The sequence below is a fragment of the Amblyomma maculatum genome, chromosome 1, assembly GCF_055883805.1.
Source record: "Amblyomma maculatum isolate TAMU_Amacu chromosome 1, ASM5588380v1, whole genome shotgun sequence".
Taxonomy (NCBI): domain Eukaryota; kingdom Metazoa; phylum Arthropoda; class Arachnida; order Ixodida; family Ixodidae; genus Amblyomma; species Amblyomma maculatum.
The window spans coordinates 472,767,549-472,789,486 of NC_139344.1; the positions used below are offsets into that span (position 1 = coordinate 472,767,549).

The following is a 21,938-nucleotide window of genomic DNA, read 5'->3' on the forward strand; positions in this document are numbered from 1 at the left end:
GTTCTAATATTCACTAAATTAGCGCATTTCTTCGGCCAAATTTTCAGTAAAAGCTCCAAAAATCATGACTGATCAGCTCCTCGAGTTCGTTACATCAAGGTTGACCGCCGCAATGCCTTCGTTACATAGAGGTCGAATATACATTAGCTTCAATGGGTGTGGCATTGGGGAATTTAAAAACTTCATTAAATTCAAGAATTCATTACATAGAGGTTCGTTACATCCGGTTCAACTGTATTCTAGAGTGGTGTTCTACTGCTGTACTTGTCCTGAGCACTGAAATGTGTCCCCATACAGCACACGTTAAGCATCCCTCATTTTGTTGCATACATTAGCAACCACACAAGATGCCACACGGCAAAGACCGCTCTCAGAAAGATTGGCTCCACCTTGGCACTGGCCAGTGCCCTCACAACAAGAATGTCTGCTGCGGCTTAGTGTTTTGAACTGACTGAGTCGAGTCAGACTCAGTTTGCCAATATCATTGCCAAATGCCAGTGGATGTTTAACATCCAGCCTGGGCGAGCAATGCAGTGCTCTGATCTTTGTGGGGATATACATGAATCCCTTGTCACATTTTAACAGCTATGCATAATTCTCGTACAAAGTCACGCACGTGCTGTTAGGGAGGACAGTGAGAGGAGCAGAGAAAAGCACAGCTCAAAAGTTTTGCCACGTAAGACAAACCATGAGTTCTGTTCCTCCCGGGACAAGGAAGACATGCCAATAAGATCAACACTAGACAAACAATATCATTTATGGGATTTTGCGTGCCTAATGAACAAAAATGTCTCAATAAATTAAATCTATAAATATGTATGGTGCAAAAGCAACCTTTAAGTACTCAATGTGGGGTCAGCGACCCCAAGCACTTTTGGCCCGAAGCAGAAAAAAAAAGGGTAGTTGGCTTTTCCTTACAGCTCACTAGCCTAGTGGGAAAGCTTGTAACAAGTACCCTGAAAACCAGTGGAAGAATCTGCATCCTATTCCTAACTGGGTTCAAGGCATATTGTTAAGATCTGTCTAAAGCTGGCAGTGAAATGTGGCTACTTTGACTCAGTATATCTATTCCTTTGCAATGAAACATAGTGGTCATCCTAGTGAAATCTAGTGTAAGGTAACGAAAAGTAAATCAGACAATTTTCTGTAAACTTCATTGCCCATAAAATTAGCATCATGTGATGTGATGAGACCTATCAATCTTTATTGCAAAAGATTACTGCGTTCCTTTTATTGAAATCAACCTTGAGGTAGTTTCACTATGACCAAGTGGAATGCGTATTGAGAAAATCATTTGGTATTCTGATTACTTCAGCATCACAGAACAAAAAAAAAAAAAAAGAAAGCAATACTGGGGTTGTGCACATTTATTATAAAATATGCCTAATGACGTGCACAATAACAATCAGCAGCCAAAAACACCTCTGTAGTGCAGTGTGTGGCCGACATGTTTCTCTTATCAGAAAGCAACTAAATAATTTACTGACATTTTCTAAAGCCAGCTTTTTGCAAACAAGAAACACTGACATCCTTCCCTGTTGCAATGCAGCCTGTGCTGCTCTCACATATGAACATGATGAGAGGCTCACTTAAGTGACAATGGGTTATTGATTCAGCGTCATCATGAAGACTACAGCAGTACAAGCTATGTATGTCACCTCTGTGCTGCAGAGCTCAAGCAGGTGCAAACTGTAATCAAGGGCAGTCATTGCTGCAGAAATGAGCAAGACCAAACATGACTGCCGCCCACCATGGGAACTGAAATTTCTGAGCCAGCTCGCCAGTGTGGGCAATCAGTCCCCCTCACCTGAGCTCTCATATTGGTACTGGATCTGGTTGTTGTGCGGCTTGAGCTTGGGCCGGTCTGAGGCAGCCATGGTGGCCGGGTCCCGATTGCGGTACTTGTCTAGGCACTCGGTACTGCAGAATTCGCGCAGCTGCCCATTGTCCTCCAGGTGCACCGATGCACCACGGATCACAATCTCACACAGGGCACAGGCCACCTAGTGAGGAGCATGAGGATTACCTTCATGACAACCACTGCCTCAACAATGCTATGTGTGCACTGAATTTCAGAAACGTCCCGCACTAGAATCCTATGCATCCAAAACACTGCCCTGGCAAGAAAGTGAGCTAAAGGGAATACTAGACTTCAACGAGCCAATCATTAAAAAGCACCACATGGAATACATGCAATACAAGTGAACAGTTATCCAACCATTATGGCAGGCAATAAAATCTACGCCTGCCAAGCACATCAATTACAGAAAGTAAACAGAACTGGCCACTAGCAAGCTCCAGTGAATGCTCCCACACAGCAAGCAACAGCCATAGCGTTGACTACAACGTTGGCAAGCTATTTCTATGAACCCACTGCGGTAGCACAGCGGTTACAGCACTCAATGTCCGCACCCAAGGACGCGAGACTGAATCATGGCGGTGACAGCCTCTTTTCAATGGAGGCAAAAAGCAAAGTGCCCGTGTGCTGCACAATGTCAGTGCACATTAAGGAACCCAAGTGGTTGAAATTTCCGGAGTCCTCCACTAAGGAGTCTTTCATAGCCAGAGTTGCTTTGGGTCATTAAACCCTAAAAATCAAACCAAAATTCAATCAACTTTTATGGAAAATTCACTTGCTTCACTATAGAGGTCTTGCATTTCCTAAGCCCTACAGCCTGCAACACTAACTCCTGCATGCTTTTAAGGACAGTCACTTTGACAGAGAAATGTCCGCATACTCCCCTCCCCATTTTCAATAAAATCACAATGGCGTCTAAGAACGCATAGAACTATGCATGTGTATAAAAAGGTATTGCAGACATGACTGACTGCACAATGCAAGATTACAACTATACTCTTTCATCTCTAAATGCTTATTTTTGTGATACCATCCTGCGCGCTTGCACACACGCACACACAAATTATTGCTTGCAACTGCCACCATCCATGCTTCTGTTTTTCCTGCAGCCACACGGAACAGTCAGTTCCAATAACTGCTTATGGAGTATTTCCTTACATATGGCATTCTGCCCCGGTGGTCAAGTACAAGGTCAGATGCGTGAAAACCCCAACAGGCATGCCTATCGGGCAAACCCAAAAGAGGCTACTGTCCAAAAAGCAAACGGCTGAAAAGTACCTTGATATATGGCCTTCACACAACCTGCTTTAGTTGGCCTCTACATGAAAAATCACTAGCCACTGCAGAGTGCAGCAGTCCACATTAGGAGACATTATGCCACAGCGGCAGAAACTGACAACCCGTGGAGGCAGAAGACAAGGATTCAATGTGACCAGCTTGGCGGTATCGTGGACCATCATTCCACTCGCACTGCATCACTGCTGCACAAAGACCAGAGGCAGACAGCAACTGTGTCTTGAGCATTCAAACAGCGGATAGGTAGGGCCCCTTCAGCACCCAACGGAATGCACTATCGATTGCCTGGAAGCTCCGATTGGCAGTGGATTGTTTTCTGTTCACCAACCTTGACAGAACAAATGTCATTTTAGTCTCAAAAATAGAACTACCGCATTGAGCTCATTGCGCAAGCTTGCCAGCTAGCAGGAAGTGGCAAACCTTTCCACATACCTCCTGACAGATGACCCCGCTTAGAAATGTCGCACTCACAGCACACCCAAGGAAAAAAAAAAAAAGAATGTGATGCCCTTTAACCGGCAGCAGTGTAATGCACAGCTCCCCGTCACACTTGCACCAAGCAAAAGAAAGATGCACATGCCTGAAAAAAGCAGTCGGCTTGATGTTTTGTATTTTCTTGCACTACCACTCCTCTCATCACACATCAAATGCTGCCTGCATTCCAGACAAGAACAGAAGAAGTAAAGCAACACAACCACAAACCTGCAACTGCCTGTCTGCCGCCCCTTCCTCAGAGTAGGCACATGTGGCCACAACACAAAGGGCGGCGGCAGCAGCTGTGGGGCACCGCAAGAGCGAACAGACAGGTGGCAAACGGGGAACGACGCAAGCTGTCAGCCCCAACAAAAGGAAGGCAAATGCCTCAGAGAACATTCCTCCCTGCCAGCTGTCAACACAAATACAGCTTTTGCGACTGTCAAGTGAGTGCACCTCTGATACACCACTGTGTACAGAGACCAACAAGAAGAGGTAACATTTCCTCAGCTCTTCCTATCTGATAATACCATTAAAGGTATACTCTTAGAATGTAGTGGCAAGGAATGAAAGGCAGCCTATATGACAAGGATAACTAATGCTTGCTTAGAAAAGCTATTGCCAGGCAAAGAAAGAAAACTTTCCGTAGTTTCTTCACCTATGCGAACTTAGGAAAGTCAAGTGCACAAAATTGCAAAAATGCTTTCCTTAGTTTAGCCAATCTTTAAAATAATGTCATCATATATGAAATAACTCATTCTTAGAAAGAAAAGAAAAGGCAAAAACACACAAAACAAAACTCATTTTTGTGTTTCTCACTATATTTTGCACCCAGAAGCCTGCCGTTATATTAACAGTATCAAGTAATATTAAAACCCAGGTTTCCTAGGCTCACTCAAAGGAATAGGAAATAAAAAAGTATGGACCCAAATAGTGAAAATTCCGCAACATATTTTCACAGCTCCCGTGTTCAAGAAAAAAACCCCAAACCAGAAAAATGAACTTCATTACAGTTAGTTGTTGGGCTAGTTGGTAGTCTAGATTTAAGCACATAGTTCTCAACGCAAAGGCACGCGGCCAAAGAAAAGAAGGAAGACTAGGGACGAACACAGCCCTGACTTACAACTATTTATTTAGCGATGACCACAAGATTTTTATAGATCCAGACTAGCACAGGTGCATACCGTGCAAGAAAAAAAAATAAATAAAAGGAACACATCACACCCTTTATCGCAAGAATTTGGAAAGGAAAGTCTGCGTTATACAAAACAACTGAGGCATCGCACACACAATCTGACCTCTAAATGTATAATATGCTTCCATCGTTTCACGGGTGGTTTTTAATTTGCTGCTGATCAAAATCCTCACTCGCCATCTTTGCAAGTAGTGCAGTGCTCGACAAGGTTAGCACCTTGCCTATTCCTTGCCGCCTCTCTTGCCTGCACTAGTCTAGATGCAAGTCTAGCATGTGTCGCTAAATAAACAGTTGTGAGTCAGCGTTATAATTGTCCGTAGTCTTCCTTGTTCTTTTCTTTGGCCGCATGCCTTTGCACTGAGAACTGTGCTTAAATCGAGAAAAATGCAATTTGGCAAAGAGAGTGAGCACAATGCCATTAACTAGCTCTGCAAATTGCTATGAAACAGAGCACACGGTTCAAAAGTTTGCTATTTATGCCCATCTTCCTCTAATTTTATGCGTGCTGAATAGATTATGCAGTTGTACGCCCAGCTAGAGATTTGTAACAAATAGATCAAACATTGGTGCAGCCTGCATATGCTCGTTGTACAGCCATTCAAATACTTTCCATTCTCATAATGAGCCCTCTTCGAAGTCTGTATTGTCACAATAGCAATAAGTGTTATCATTTAGCGAATTTAGAAAGATGCCAAAACGGGTAGATTTCAGATAAGTGAATTTCACTAGTAAGAACAAAGGGAATTTTTGCAAGAATACTGCCAACCGTTAACGAAAATCAAGTCTCGAAGAAGACCAACCCATTTGCAGTATCCAAGCATATGATCAATCCAAGATATGACCAATCATTGCACAACAAATGCATTCCTCAAAGGAATATTCATACAGCCCCCTAACCCTTCCCCGTGCCAGTCGCATAGCCACCTTACCTCAACACACTTCCTGCCTCCATCTCCCCCTCTTGGCCACCCCTTCCCACGTACTACACTGTGTTTTCCCAACTGTGGGGAACAATTTCCCCTTGTTCTCCTTAAAGGGACAGTTCAGTTCAGTTCAGTCGTGTCCGACTCTTCGTGACCCTATGGACCATATCACGCCACGCTTTCCGGTCTCTCACTATCTTCCTAACATCACATAACTTCATCTGCAGCACCTCAAGGATGCCATCTAACCATCGCGTTCGCTGCCTACCCCTTCGCCGGTGACCCTCAACCTTTCCCAACATCAAATCTTTCTCCAGCGACTCCTCTCTTCTCATCAGATGACCAAAGTAGCTGAGCTTTAACTTTAAAATTTGACCCTCCAATGAGCAGTCAGGGTTTATGGTCGACAATATCGACTGATTTGATCTTCTGGCAGTCCAAGGAACTCTCAAGAGTCTCCGCCAGCACCACAATTCAAACACGTCAATTCTTCGGCGGTCAGCCTTCTTCACAGTCCAACTCTCGCATCCATACATCCCAACTGAACAGATCATAGCACGAGTTATACGGATCTTGGTTGGTAGTGTAATGTCTCTGCTCTTTACTAGGCGGTCAAGGCTAGCCATGGCTCTCTTTCCCAGAAGTAGGCGTCTCCTAATTTCATGACTGCAGTCTCCTTCCGGGTTAATCTTGGAGCCCAAGAAGAGAAAATCTGTCACAGCTTCCACTTCTTGTTCCTTGATGCTCCAGGACTTGATGGGGCAAGACGCCATGTTCTCTGTCTTTTTAATGTTCAATTTAAGCCGAAACTTCTCACTTTCTTCTTGTACGCGGATCAGAAGTCTCTTGAGTTCCACTTCACTTTCTGCCATTAAAGTGGTATCATGCACATATCTGAAGTTGTTGATACATTTCCCAGCCATCTTCACTCCAGCTGAAGACTCGTCCAGACCGGCTTTCCTCATGATGCACTCTGCATATAGGTTAAATAGGCAGGGCCACAGTATGCAGCCTTGTCTCACTCCTTTCTCAATCGGAAACCAATCAGTAAGACCATGCCCAGTTCTGAGTGTGGCCTCTTACCCTTCATACAGGTTCCTGAGGAGACAGATGAGGTGAATTGGAACTCCCATCTCTTGGAGAGCTTGCCACAATCTGCTGTGATCTACGCAGTCAAAATACGCAGTCAAACGCTTTCGCATGATCAATAAAGCAGAAGTAGATGGATGGATTTCTGGAACTCTCTTGCTTTTTCCATGATCCAGCGAAGGTTGGCAATCTGGTCTCTAGTTCCTCTGCCCTTGCGAAACCCAGCTTGCACGTCCGGAAGCTCGCGATCCACATACTGCTGCAGCCTACCTTGGAGGATTTTCAACATCACCTTACTAGCATGCGAAATAAGCGCGATCGTGCAGTAGTTGGAACAATCTTTGGCACTGCCTTTCTTTGGAATGGGGATGTAAACTGACCTCCTCCAATCCTGTGGCCACTGCAGGGTTGTCCAAATTTGCTGGCATAATGTATACAGAACGTTAACAGCGTTGTCATGGTTGAGGTTTTGAAGCAACTCAGCTGGAATGCCATCGATTCCGCTAGCTTTGTTCTTAGCAAGGCTGGCTAAGGCCCATTCAACTTCACTCTTCAGGATGCCCGCGGCTCGAGATCAGTAATCACAACCGTCTTATGTTGGGTTTGCACATCCGGGTCCTTCTTGTACAGTTCTTCTGTGTATTCCTGCCACCTCTTCATTATCACTGAGGCTTCAGTGAGGTCCCTGCCTCGTTTGTCCTTTATCACGCCCAGCTTAGCACAGAAGCTTCCTTTGATATCTTTGATTGTTTTATACAGAGCTCTTGTGTTCCTCAATTGGCTGTTGTTCTCAACTGCTTGGCACTGTATGTTCAGCATTTTCTGAAATTCCGCATTGAGGACTTGTATCTTTCTCTTTCGCCCTTAACGTTTGCCATCCTCCTTTCCTCAGCTATTTCCAAAGCCTCTTCAGATAACCAGTTCGCTTTCTTGCATTTCTTTTGCTTTCGAACTACCTTAGTAGCAACTTCTTGTATTATATCACGAACATCAGTCCACATCTCTTCAGGCTCTCTTCTCCGTCTTCTAGATCTAATTCTTGAAATCGATTCCTCACTTCCACAGCATATTCTGATGGAATTTGATCCAGATCATACCTGAAAGGCCTTCTAGTTTTCTGCGTTTTCCTCAATCGAAGCTTAAATGTGGCAATAAGAAGCTGATGATCAGTGCCACAATCGGCCCCAGGCCTTGTTTTTACTGCTTGTATAGCGCTTCTCCATCTCTGCCGGCGAAGAATATAATCAATCTGATTCCTGTACAGACCGTCCGGTGAAGTCCATGTGTACAGGCGCCTCTTGTGCTCTTGAAAATGAGTATTCTATGGTCAGGTTGTTTTCTTGACAAAACTCTACTAGCCTCTGCCCAGCTTCATTAGGCTCACCAAGACCAAACTTGCCTGTAATTCCAGATATTTCTTCACTCCCTACCTTAGCATTCCAGTCTCCTATGAGAAAAAGGACGTCTGATGATGGGGTGCGGTCTAAAAGACATTGTAGGTCCGCATAAAATATCTCAACGTCAGCTTCTTCAGCAGCAGTGGTCAGTGCATAGACTTGGATAACTGTTATGTTGAAAGGCTGACCTTAAATCCGAAGTGAAATCATTCGGTCGTTTTTGGGGTTGTACCCTAGCACTGCTTTGCCCATTCTTCTATTTACTATGAGAGCGACCCCATTCCTTCTCCTCGATTCGTGCCCACAATAAAAGACATAATGGTCACCGGAATTAAATTCTCCCATTCCGGTCCACTTGAGCTCGCTGATACCCAAGATATCAATGTTCAATCTGTCCATTTCTCGCATGACGACATCCAGTTTACCATAGTTTGCTTCATAGATCTTACATTCCATGTTGCCATGTGATATATCTCCTTGCAACATCGGACTTTCCGGTCGCTTCCCGACACATCCACAACTGAGCGTCCTTTTGGCTTTAGCCCAGCCGCTTCATTCGTCCTGGAGCTACTAGTAATCGCCCTTTGTTCATGCCCAGTAACATGTGGGGCGTCTTCCAACCTGGGGGGCTCTTCTTCCGGCGCCATATCATTAATGCTATTGTGACTGGTCATAGGGTTTTCTTGGCAGAAAATACTGGAGTGGGTTGCCATTACCTTCTCCAGTGAATCACATTTTGACAGAACTCTCTGCCGTGACCTGTCTATCTTGGGTGCCCCTACACAGCAGAGCTCACGACTTCATCGCGTTTCGCAAGCCCCTCTGCCACAACAAGGCAGTGATCCATGAAGGGGTAAAGGGACAGAACACTGGCCAAAATATGTCATAGGATTATGGTGGACATGGAAGGACCTTGCCTCATATAGTAGATACAGATAGAGCACTAAAATATCAAAGAAAAGAGGCTTTACAATTTTAATAAACAAGGCACTATCTAATGGAGAAACCCCATTACTTTCGGTGTAGTACCCCACATCACTACATATCAGCAAAATATTGCTGATTTTCGTAAGTGCACACTGTTCTTGTTACTTCTAGGAGTGCTTGTCTAATTTAATATATTTTGCGCTCTCTGAACTCCGTCCTTAAATAAAAACACCCCACATTGCACACCACAAGAGGCATGCTTTCAGGTTTTGCCACTAGATGGTGCCAGTGTTTGGAATTGCGTGAATGAAGCGACGATAGTGCCCACTAAAACTTTCGTCATCGGGGCTTGCGTTATTGTGCCGTAACAGCTTTGAATGTGAAATTGAAAAGAATGTTACTCAAAGCAAAAAATGTCGAATTACTATCTGGCGAGTGAAATTTATACTTGTTTTCGGTACGTCTTTTTTTGTCGACCAGCAGCCGTCATCACGATCACTTCTCATGGTTTCCAGCATTGGACTACATAAAAACGGGCGCATGCACTGATCGAAAATTTCTCGGCAAAAATTTTCTACACCGTTTCTACCAAAAACGCTGTGGAATCGAATATTTTAGACATCAATCTTTCCATTGCACTGAAAACAATTCGAGGCCTAAATTCCAGTGTACTGTCCCTTTAAAGTCTGCTTTCCCTCGCGGTAGTTACTCTAGCTATTAAAAGATGGCGCCGGCATCGCGGCATGCTGGTGAAGCCATCTCTCTTCGGTTGGAGACTCGACGCAAGCAGACACATCCTCGCGGCACTCCGCAGTCGCCGGCGAGGCGAAGCCTTGAGTGACTTTTCCCGCCTGATCACCCTCACCCCCTGCCCTCACCCCCTGTCCTAGCGTGGGCGAACATTCGCCCGTAGCCCTGCTGTTGAGTCAGCCCGCAGTGATCAGCATGTGCTCCGTAGCGCACACGATCACTGGATGGGGTCAGCTCTTTTGACTGTTAGCCGCGACTAAACGGGGAAAACACATTTATCTCCAAATTGAAACCCCACACAACAAACCATTAATTATCCATCCACCTCATTAAATGTCCTGCCTAGGGCGAATCCTCCATTCCCCAATCTGTGGTACCCTTAGTTCAAGTATTTTCTCCAATACGCTCTCCACAGCTCAAGGCTGCCCTTATCACTTTCCTCTCGAAGCCATGATCACAGACTGGAAAGTTTCCAAAAAGCGCCACTGCTCCACCGAGTACTTCTTCACTTATCATTATTGTGTATAGCTACAGACTCTGGACTTGCTACATTACTCTAGACAGGAGTGGAGAGACTAGCACAGGCCCAGCTTAACACACACAGACTGTGTGGATGGCTATGCGGACGCTGCGTAACCACCAGGAAAACACGACATGCAGAGAGGTACGCACAAGGATTCACTTTAAAAGCGCGATACATTTTCATGTCAGCGCTTTATTCTGTGCATGACTTTTAATTTTTTGTGGAATCATTTTCCCTTTATACACTTTCCTTTACGCATCCCACCTGATTCAACAATCTAGCACATTCCAACAAGCAGCTGGCAGTGTGGCAAGAAATTGCAAATTCATCTTCTTCAACAACTGTGGCTTAATCAAACTGCTCCACTCTAGAAATGCCACACAAACTTACCACAATGCAACAGCAAATGGCAAGCACGATAATATCCACAGAAGAGGCATGCATACAAAAGATTAGAGGCCAGGCCCCAAAGCCATCTATACACACTGCCCAACATGTCCACTCGTGCAAATTTGGTGAGTGGTAAGAGAAAAACGGAAAATACAGCTGAGACTTTCCCAAGAGGTGCACTAAATGGGCACCCCTGCAGAGACTCCATAGAAAGATTAACCTAGCCTCCACACAGAGCATTCCACATACCACCATCAATGTTGAAACAGACAGTGCAGGGGACAAATGCTGCACTCGCTTGACACACACGTGTGCCTGATGCTGACGCATACAAAAGATGTATTTAGCCTGCCCTCTCAACGTGATGATTCTAGGCAAAAGCTAGATTAGTGCATGTGCAAGGCACCTAAGGAGGCCAGAATAAAATTCTGATCTTCAGGTCGCTCTTTAAAACATTTCCTCTATGCTCTGTAAGGTGCACTAATTTATTAACATTTTTTCCACCCCGTATCATGCCTCCCTTCACAGCTGTGCAACCCCCCCACATAGAGCACACCTTCCCAAACAAAAACACACTAAAGAAGGCCTCGGTTTTCAAACAGAATCATTACTCAATAGGTCAAGAACCAGTGCCGCAGCTTCCTAGCAATAGAGCATTTGTAGCAGTGTTTACCTGGACTAGCAGCATGTCAAATAACTGTTCTGGAAGTTAACTATTCCTTCCCCCATTTGTTGCACCAATGCAATGCTGGTGCCACAACAAGAGACAATGAAAGTGATGCAAATGCATAAAATGTTCAGTTTAATTAAACATAATTTGTCTTCAGAGCCCCACGGCTAGATGCGGTATAGGGCAACAAAGCATGCCAATTTATATGAGCAGGGGCTACCGTGAACCCAGAAAAAATGTTAAATTTGTCCGCCATTTCCATGCAAACCAAGAAACCATTCAAGCAGATGCAAGCACAAGCAAAAAAGAGAGAAATGCACTCGATATCAGCAGGCCATGCACCCCATCCCATACACTCGTACATTCACACCATAAGGCACCAAAGCAGCAATGTCACACTCAAGGTTTAAGAGCAGTAGTGCGCTCATGGAATCTGGAACTCCCTTGCACTCTAAAGCCACATCAAAAGCTACGAATATTACTAAGCCACCTCTTCAGCACACGCTAAATACACTGCTGGCTCTTCCTTTCTCCACCATTAAAGTTGTGGCTCTTGTCACCTCAAGACTTATCCTGCCAATTCGATCACAAAATCTCGGAGCAGAAGACACATGGCCTCCTTTTCAGTCATGGTGAATAATCATGATGCCGTAAGAGGAGTTTCGCAGAGGGTAATGGGGCAGCCCAATGCCTTCCCAGCACGGCAGGTGCCGCTACCAGTCAGCCAGCAGCGCGCCACTAACTCAGTCGTCACATTCTTCCTAGACGGCAGCAGTGACAGACACAGAAGCAAAAAGCAGAGAGAGGAAGAAAAAAACCAAGCAGGGGGTGTACCACCGGTGGTCGCAAGTGACCCAATACGCACCTGCCACACTGCCGTAGCGCGCCCTCATCAAACCTGGCAGAGACGACACTTCTGCCACTCTGCAGAGTCTGAGGGAGAGACAAGAGTCCCCGAGACCAAAAAAAAGAAGAGGGTAAACATCAACACAAATGGCCACTGCTGCTGCCAGGGCAGCTACTGCCTACCTAGCAAAAGTTCAAGGTAATACACGTGAAACAAAACTGGAAAGGTGACAAAAACAGCTTTAAGGCTAGTGTGCCCCTGTCCTTCCCCAACCCATCCCAAGAAAAGCAACTGCCTGCATTCCTCTACTACACCTTCACTCGTAAAAATTGAGCTATCCCTACTTTGCAGGCCAAGACAGTTCCACTCAGTTTACAACGAGAAATGTTTTGGATCCTCTGGCACAAGGCACACACAACTTGCACACTCAAGCTGGCAGTCAATGTTGGTCTTAAAGTACTTTACCTACTACAATGGAGCCCGTATATATTGAATTATTGCATTATTAAGCTCCCGTTAACGGAACGCTCAATATATCAAACGGTACGCAACATAGCTCTCCACAGTTCTCCAGCAACGACTCTGCAAGCATGGAGACAGGTCAGCTGGGCATCCTCATGCAATTGCTAGCAGCGCTAATGCTGTAAACCACATGACAAAGTGAACATATGTCAGCTGAAATATGGCCTTCAGTCTGGCATGCCGTTTCTAATGCGGCATTGCTATCATGCAGAGAAGCCGGCATTCGGTGTGCCAGTTGTCATGCAGTGAAGTCAGCTTAGCTGGCCAAGGCTTGCTGCAGCTCTCGTCTCGCTGATCGCTGTGCCGAAATCAATTCTACCTAATTCAAACCGAGTTATTACAGTAACAGAATTACACCTCTTATGATCGGTGATGGCTTTTCCCACACACTGCAGCATCAGATGTGAGTAGTACAAGTGTCACTCATTCTGAGTGACTGCGGTAAAAGTGAAGTTCAGATTCCGCGAAGAAAGCAGTCGTTTGCTCCAGAAGCAGTGCGCTTCCAGGATGCACACACTTCCTCAACTACACTGTGAGAAAGGAAACAAAGAAAGAGGAAAGCTCCAGCATGTACACAAGCACCAAAGAAAGCATGCAAACAACGCAGGAGCCACGCCCAGCAGAGGCAAGGACGATAAAGGAGCCCCAGAACATGAAGCTGCGCTTGCAGCCAGTCGTGTTTCATTCTCCCTCGACTCCCTTAGGACCCCCAGAACATGAAGCTGCGCTTGCAGCCAGTCGTGTTTCATTCTCCCTCGACTCCCTTAGGACCATACTAGCTCCGTCCAAGAAATGGTGCCCCCCCCAAGTTGTGAAGACTTAGGGCCGTAACAACATCTTTGCAAAAACATTGTCAAACTAGAGAAAAAATAAAGATACATCACACAAAAGGCTGTACGTTTTGCAGCATCAGAAGAGGTATTTACTGGCAAGGCGTATATCGAATGTATGCGGTGTACTAAAAAAATTCCGGGGGCATTTAAGTCTTCTTATGTACTGCAAACTCGAAAACTCCGAGTGCTACTGTTTCGTTTCTGTTGCATTTCATATATGACAGAGTTAGATGACTGCTAGCTCAGCTAAAGCTCGGTTTAACCAGCTTTTTGCATGGTTTAGCATTTCATATAGGGTTCTACTCGTCTAGGCCTTTTCAACAATATGATTTGGCATTATAGCCTAAAGTTCAATCCTTAATAAGAGTTTAAAAAATTAGAGCACTGCAGAATCTGAGCTGGAGTAATGCGAAAGCACGGATGCTGCTGTTGGTTGCTTCTGGTTGCTTCAAGTTGCTTAATTCACTTCTTGTTTGCCCATTTTATTGTTTGGTACTTTCAAATTGCGCCAATCTCTTCCTATGCCCTTTTTTGGCTCTACTTCTGGTTGTGTGACATCACATCCTCTATGTCACATTAAATCACTTCTGGTTTATTCATTTTACTCTTTGATACTTTCAAATTGTGCACCAATCCCTTCCTATGGCCTTTTTCGGCTCTACTTCCGGTTGAGTGACGTCACATCCTTGACGTCACCCTAATTAACTGCCTTAAATGACTACTTTAGCCTTTGGTGCTTTCAAATTGCGCATCAATCCCTTCCTATGCCCTTTTTTGGCTCGACTTCAGGTTGCATAACGTCACCCTAACTAACTGATTTAATTAACTATTTTAGTTTTTGATCAATTCAAATGTGGCGCCAAGCCATTTGCTAATGAGACCATTTTTGCCTTTACTTTTACATTTTGTGCCTCTAATTAATTACCTAATTAGCCAATTGACCTAATTATTTTGGGTATAGTAAAGTGTGTGTGACTGCGGCAGTGACTTCCCACGAAAGGACATCACCACACACACACTACCTAGGAGTGCGAGGGTATTTTATTAAGGGGGGACGAGGGTCTTAAAACTAACTTTCTTAGTTATGGCTAGAATCTTGTGACTCTTTACACACATATGTAGCTTTCTCTCCTGATTTCAAAACTGTAATCATAATTGAGCTGGTGGTCTTAATCAAAAGTTATCTAACAAAGTCCAGAGCATAATTATTGCTTTGCCCATTTTATCTATCTTCATTTTAGAGGCGCACAGCCTCAGAACTGCCGCCATGTTGCAGGGCGTTTCTTTGGCCATGGGACTTGCATTCAAATTAGCAAGCCTTTTTATGCACACACTTCTATGGAGCTAGAACTGATCAAGTATTCTTGCATTGTTCCCTGACTCTGCAGCACATCATCAAGTTCCACCGGACGGCCAAGGCCAACAAGAAGCAGGTGCTTGTGCCCCGTGACATGGTCAAGTCTTTACCAAATTTTGGATGGAATCCACTACCTGCACTCAAACTGGGTCCTGCACAGGGATTTGGTACGCTGCTGCATACTTTTCTTGTGCCACGATTGTTACGGCGGGATTTTTACCACAGAAAATGTTAGTTGTAAAAGAAAAAATAATTTAGTCTTGTTCAATGGGAAAAAAGTCTACAGAGAGCAGTTCAGGTCTACATTTAGGGTTTTCAGCCTTTGTGACACTCTGGCTTGAGGAGGGTTTGCTGCTTGGTTGTCTGCTGGGTGCAGCTTCTATATTGCTATGTAATTTTGGTGCTTAACAAGTACTGCTATTTGGGATTGCTTCCCAAGTCATTCTCAGCTGCAAAGAAGAAATGATAGGTCTGCAACTGTGGCGAGAGTGTGTAGCGTTTAGTAATGGTGTTGTCTCGCATGAGCTTGGAAATGTACAGGTACCAGGTACCACTGCTAAACAAAAAGATGTATCATGCAAACATTGATGAAAGAGACTTGGGTTTGCTCTGCAATTTGACCTTGTTCTATTGATTTAGGGTCATAATGTACAATTCAACAAGGTTGACGACTGGGCAAGTTGGTAAGGGTTCATATTTAACCAGCCAAAGGACGAGACACAGGAAAGAAGAGGACAGGACAAGGCTGGACTAGCAACTGAATGATTATTGAACAGAAGAAAACAAACGAAGACTCCTTCCGAAAAGCACGCGCACAACCCAACCGGTGGAATGGCAGGAAATTGGGAAGAAGATGAAGAAGAAAATTCAAAGCCATTCAAAGTCAAGGCCTAACTAACAACTTTTCTAATTGATCAAATTCCTTACAATGAAGGCCTACCGACGCCTTAGCCACACACTTGTCTTCGGCTTTAGCAATGTAATATGCTTCAACCAACTCTCTACAGAGTTGATTATCATTGATTACCATTGCTTTAAACTACACCCGTATTATTGAAATCAGGCGCACAAAGAGACGGGTCATGCTCCGACTTACACTCTCGGGATTGCACATGTAGCGCCAGATTAGAACTCGCCTTCCCTCCCAGAGAATTAGAGTGCTCCGTCAGGCACACATCTAGACATCTGCCTGTCTGCCCGTAGTAGCACCGGCCACAATTGAGCAGAATGCGATAAACCACATTCTTTCTGCAGGTGGTGAACTTTTTCTTATGTGACACTGCACAACGAAAACTATCACGAGCTACATTGTCGAGCCCCTTTCTAACTCTGGCACACAAGCCTCCTATCTTGTTTCTCTCTGTAAATACAATGTCAACGTCATACCTTGCCGCCAGTTTCTAGAGTCGATGCGAAACGCCATGGAAGTAAGGTACAGCAGCCACCTTCTTTTGCCGCGTCGTCACACCAACATCAACCTGCCCTGTTTTGCTCTTCCTCGAACGTGTTAAAACACGTTCTGACAGACGAGCGAGATGGACAGTTGGAAAGCCTGCCGCCAACAACTTTGAAATTTGTTGTGAAAATGCATCTTCAACACGGTGATGACAAGATTTACGTAATGCGGACTTGATGCATGCGACGGCCAACCTATCCTTTACCAACCTCGAGTGGTCCGATTCAAAGCTAAGCAGAGGCTTCCCTGACCTGGGGCTGTAGCTCCAACACACGTGATTGTCTTCAAAGCACAGGTCCAAATCCAGAAACTGTATATGGTGATCTTTAGGATCTTGGAGCTTGGGCCAAAGTTTTGTCTGCAACCCGATGCAAGTCCAGTTGATCTTCTGGCGGTGTCTCGAAATATTGCTCGTCATGTTTCGGAAGATGAGAAGAGTCAGTTTTTGAGTGAAGCCACGAACATAATAGCGGCATGAAATTGTAAGCAGAAGCCACGGTACAGTCTGAAACCAGTATGTGACTACCTGGTTGACAACCGATTGCGTCTGATGGTATCTGATAAGGAGGGCTTTGTCGTTGTACCTGACAACTGTTTCTCTGAAAAAGCCTCGGACGCGATTGCCAAAAATTTTAAGAAGGTGAAAGCGAAGCCATCGTCTTACAGGAAGCAAGCTATCGCTTGGTTAGATGATCACAACCCGAACGCAGCTACAGACACCAACTTGGATGTTTTCTTCTCGGCGAAGACGCACAAGACGGACATTCCTTTCAGGACCATTGTTTCGGAACGTCGAACATGACAGTACGAGATTTCGGGATTTTTAAAGAAGCATCTAAAGATGTTGCAAGTTAAGGACCCATTTTTGATTCCGAGTTCTTCTAAGGTGCTAGAATTTTTAATGGACAGAAATCCGGGTAGGTGCTCTGCAATGAGCATTGATGTGGAGGACTTATATATTATTCTTCGCCACAGGACAGACTTCTAAGGTGTGTGCAAGACTGCATCACTGTAGGTAATGATGAACTGGCTTTTATTATTGCGTGCGGTATATTGGTTGCTAGCTTCTTGGAGCTGTTATCCTTTTACCTTAGTTCCACTTTCGTCTGTTGGCAAGGCAGCATGCACATCCAGAAGTCAGGGGTATGCATTGGGTCGCAGGTTGCTGCTGTGCTCAGCGTCATTTTTCTGTCTAAAGTTGACACCACATTGAAGCCAGGTTTGGATGCCTTCGGTATAGTAGTGTTTCGCTATGTTGATGATTACCTTATTTTCTTGGATAAGGATAGTTTCGATAGTTTGGCACAAGATGTGTTACGAATGTTCAGAGCAAGGTCAGGGCCTGTCATTTACGCATGAGTTTCCTAAAAATCACCATATACAGTTTGGATTTGGACCTGTGCTTTCAAGACAATCACGTGTGTTGGAGCTACAGCCCTAGGTCAGGGAGCCTCTGTTTAGCTTTGAATCGGGCCACTCGAGGTTGGTAAAGGATGGGTTGGCGGTCGCATGCATCAAGTCCGCATTACGTAAATCTTGCCATCACCGTGTTGAAGATGCATTTTCACAACAAATTTCGAAGTCGTTGGGGGCAGGCTTTCCAACTGTCCATCTCGCTCGTCTGTCAGAACAAGTTTTAACACGTTCGAGGAAGAGCAAAACTGGGCAGGTTGATGTTGGTGTGGCGACGCGGCGAAAGAAGGTGGCTGCCATACCTTACCTCCATGGCGTTTCGCACCAACTCAAGAAACTGGCGGCAAGGTACGACGTTGACGTTGTATTTACAGCGAGAAACAAAATAGGAGGCTTGTGCGCCAGAGTTAGAAAGGGGCTCGACAATGTAGCTCGTGATAGTTTTCGTTGTGCAGTGTCACATAAGAAAAAGTTCACCACCTGCAGAAAGAATGTGGTTTACCGCATTCCGCTCAATTGTGGCCGGTGCTACTACGGGCAGACAGGCAGATGTCTAAATGTGCGCCTGACAGAGCACTCTAATTCTCTGGGAGGGAAGGCAAGTTCTAATCTGGCGCTACATGTGCAATCCCGAGAGTGTAAGTCGGAGTATGACCCGTCCCTTTGTGCGCCTGATTTCAATAATACGGGTGTAGTTTACAGCAATGGTAATCAATTCTGTAGAGAGTTGGTTGAAGCATACTACATTGCTAGAGCCGAGGACAAGTGCGTGGCTAAGGCGTTGGTTAGCCTTCATTGTAAGGAATTTGATCTATTAGAAAAGTTGTTAGTTAGGCCTTGACTTCGAATTGGCTTTGAATTTTCTTTTTCATCTTCTTCCCAATTTCCTGCCATTCCACCGGTTGGCTTGTGCGCATACTTTTCGGAAGGAGTCTTCGTTGTTTTCATCTGTTCAATAAACTCAGTTGCTAGTCCAGCCTTGTCCTGTCCTCTTCTTTCCTGTGTCTCGTCCTTTGGCTGGGTAAGTATGGACGGAGCTTCACGCTATCCGCCAAGCACAACAACATGACAGTGAACCGCAGCTTCTCATTTCCTGCTGTGAGGAGTTTCACCTGGCAGGCTCCCTTCATGTTCACAGTCTCGTTGTTCATCCTATCAAAGTATACGGGGGTTCAGCACTGCCAATCTGGCTGAGCAAGTACTGTCGAGAGTCTCGAAGTTTGAGAAAGTGCCTAGGAAAAGCAAGGACTTTCGTATGCAGTAGGCAGCTTCTGACACACGCTTGTACGGCCGACGAAGGGAAAAGCCAACCCTCTTTATGAATTTAGATGCCCATGCCCTGCTGGCTTTTAAGTCTGTCCTTGAAATCCCCGCTTCCGCAGTGAAGACATGGGCTTGTTGTGTGACCATTTCACATGTCACTGGAAGGGACCGATCTCGTATCTCAGTAACATAAGCCGCAAGCTTGGTCTCCAGCTCCGAATATCTTGCCTCGCTGCCGTCGCCACTCCCGCACCACTCATTCAGATATGTCGAATCTTTGGCCCGCCGCGCAGTTGTTAGTCTCTTCTGTGTAAATAATCACCACCCTCTTGAAAGCTGCCGTGAAAGAACGCCGAATGCTTTTTGGAGCTAGACAACTCATGACGATGCAGCCTGTGGCCAGCACTGAAGTCTGAAACATGAAGAACCAAAGAACAAGGAACTGTAATGTACTAGGCAACGACGAAGTGAACAGTGCAGGAGCAAAGGAGACGACGATGAAGATAGAATAAAGCTGGGCGTTCCAAGGAGCGGCCGCGTCTCTGCTTGTTCTCCTTCACAATGGCGCAGTCGACGAACGTCGGGCCCAACCCGGACCTCCACGACCCGCCGCTCCTCCTTCGAAGCGGCCGGGCAGTCACACGTCCGGCTCACTCGGCGCCTGGGACCCCAATTCCACTCGAGAACGGCGTCCATGCCTCCTCGGCGGATTCGGCTCTGGCGGCCCTCCTTCCCGAAGTGCTCTCCACCCTCCTGGATGTATCCGCCACTTTCGCCGCAGCACTTGGCCGCGTCTCGATGTCCTCCGGGTGCCCAGTACCACCGGTACCGCTTCCGGAGTTTTGTGGCTTCTCTGATGACGCCGAAGCATGGGTTGAACTTGTCGACGCTACTGCCCGGCGTTCCGCCTGGTCTCCAGCCACCACGCTCGCCGTCGCGGAGGACCATCTCCGTGGTGCCGCCCGCGCCTGGCACCAGTACGAAGGGCGCCGCTACACCACTTGGACGGCCTGGACGGTGCGGACAACATGCCCACATGTACAAGGATTGTCCTCATGCTGCCCGCCCACGCATACAATTCCAGAACCACCCTCTTCCCTTCCTGCCGGTTCATGTTGACGGCGTCGGCGAGTTGACCGCACTGGTTGACACCGGTGCTCAGCGAACGGCATTGCTTCGACGTTATGCACCGGACCCGATGAGTCAATGGACCTCGCCTCCTCTTCAAGGCTTGGGGGGAAGCGCTGTTCCCGTCGGTGCAGTCGATATCTGCATCCGGACTGAGGCTGGCAGCAAGGTCCTGGCGGGCGTCCCGGTTTTTGCGGACTTGCCTGCTGATCTCATCTTGGGCGCTGACTACCTCATGTCCGGGGACGTGGCTCTGTCCATTGAAAACGGTAATGTGCAGCTCCGCTCGTGCCGTACCGCCTCTAGCCTGCCCGTGGACGAGCATCCTAAAAATGAGGTTAACCGCATGCAACACCAACAAGAAGCGGTGCAACACCCAAAGAAAGCCTCTGTTTCCCGAGAGCGCATGTGTGGGACTGTGAAATGGTTTAACGTGGTAGGCGGCTATGGCTTCATCAACCGAACTGACACTGGCGAGGACATTTTTGTCCACCGCACCGCGTTACAACACTCCCGTAAACTCCGCCGCATCCGGAAAGGGTAGGAAGTTGAATGTGAAGTAATTCCAGGGAAAAAAGGCCTCACTGCGGCCAATGTCAGTGTGCGAAATGGGAATACCGCGCAAGTTCGTCGGGAAGGTAGGAACCACACCTACCGGCGTACTCAGGGAAGCTGTGCATGGCACGGTGCTTCCGGTGGAAACGATGGCAGCAGCAAGAAGTATTGTGGTGAAGCTTCTTCAATTTTTGTCACCACTGCAGATACCTCACGATGGCAGTACCAGATCAGGGAAAAGCATCGAATACCGCGCAAGGAGGGCAAGTTAACAGCAAATAACTGGCATTGGAGAAACGTTCAGGAACATGACTATCATCAAGGCCTCGGCAGAAGGCCCAAGCGGCAACTGCCCAAAGAGTCCCGCATAGAGAGCAACGCGCCAATCGGTGAAACAGACAATAAGCAAAGATTATTGGTGCGAATATCATCATGGCTACACAGGAGGACAGCGCCCAAGAAAAACGCCATGTGCAGGAGATTAGACGTCTGCGATGCCGTGGTGCTCCATTTAGGGACGAGCGCAGTCGTGGCCGAGTGTAATGTACTAGGCGACGACGAAGTGAACAGTGCAGGAGCAAAGGAGACGACGATGAAGATAGAATAAAGCTGGGCGTTCCAAGGAGCGGCCGCGTCTCTGCTTGTTCTCCTTCACAGAACGATGGCTAACGCTTCCTGCTTCAACACCACGTGATCAGCCAGCTCTTTCGTCAGCCACCTACACTCCCAGAAGAGCCACCACAGCCTCCGTGTATTGGAACAGCAACACTTCTGTGAGTGCGGCGTACGATACGGTACATAGAAGGGATTTATGAGTGCCGTGCATGGAGTGAAAGTTAAAAAATATATAAAAAAGAATGTTATAGAAGCGCGCGGAATTGCTGAATGCAATGCCTACAGTCGTACAGCAAACACAAACTTGTAACCCCGCCGTAGCGTCCGCGATGCATCGTTTTTTTATTTTTATTGGCAATGCATACGATTGTAAGTAGAACCCCCCACTTCGAATCTTGACATTTTAAAGAGAAAACGGGTCAACTTACAATCAAGTAAATACAGTATATAAAATTGC

The 21,938-nt window shown here is 46.2% G+C and overlaps 1 protein-coding gene across 5 annotated transcripts in view; it reads right to left on the reverse strand.

Moving 5' to 3' along the window:
• The window catches only part of Scm (Polycomb protein Scm), a 200,311-nt gene that overhangs the window by 153,137 nt on the left and 25,236 nt on the right, over positions 1 to 21,938 (reverse strand). For 3 of the 5 annotated variants that reach the window (XM_084605586.1, XM_084605580.1, XM_084605569.1), the window contains exons 2-4: positions 12,358 to 12,425; positions 3,857 to 3,984; positions 1,808 to 2,003 (exon numbers count right to left, since the gene is read on the reverse strand). In XM_084605586.1, the coding sequence (XP_084461712.1) occupies positions 1,808 to 2,003; positions 3,857 to 3,984; positions 12,358 to 12,385 (352 nt within the window). In that variant the 5' untranslated portion in view covers positions 12,386 to 12,425. The remainder of the gene's footprint in view (positions 1 to 1,807; positions 2,004 to 3,856; positions 3,985 to 12,357; positions 12,426 to 21,938) is intronic. The other 2 variants (XM_084605592.1, XM_084605575.1) reach the window with 2 other exon arrangements.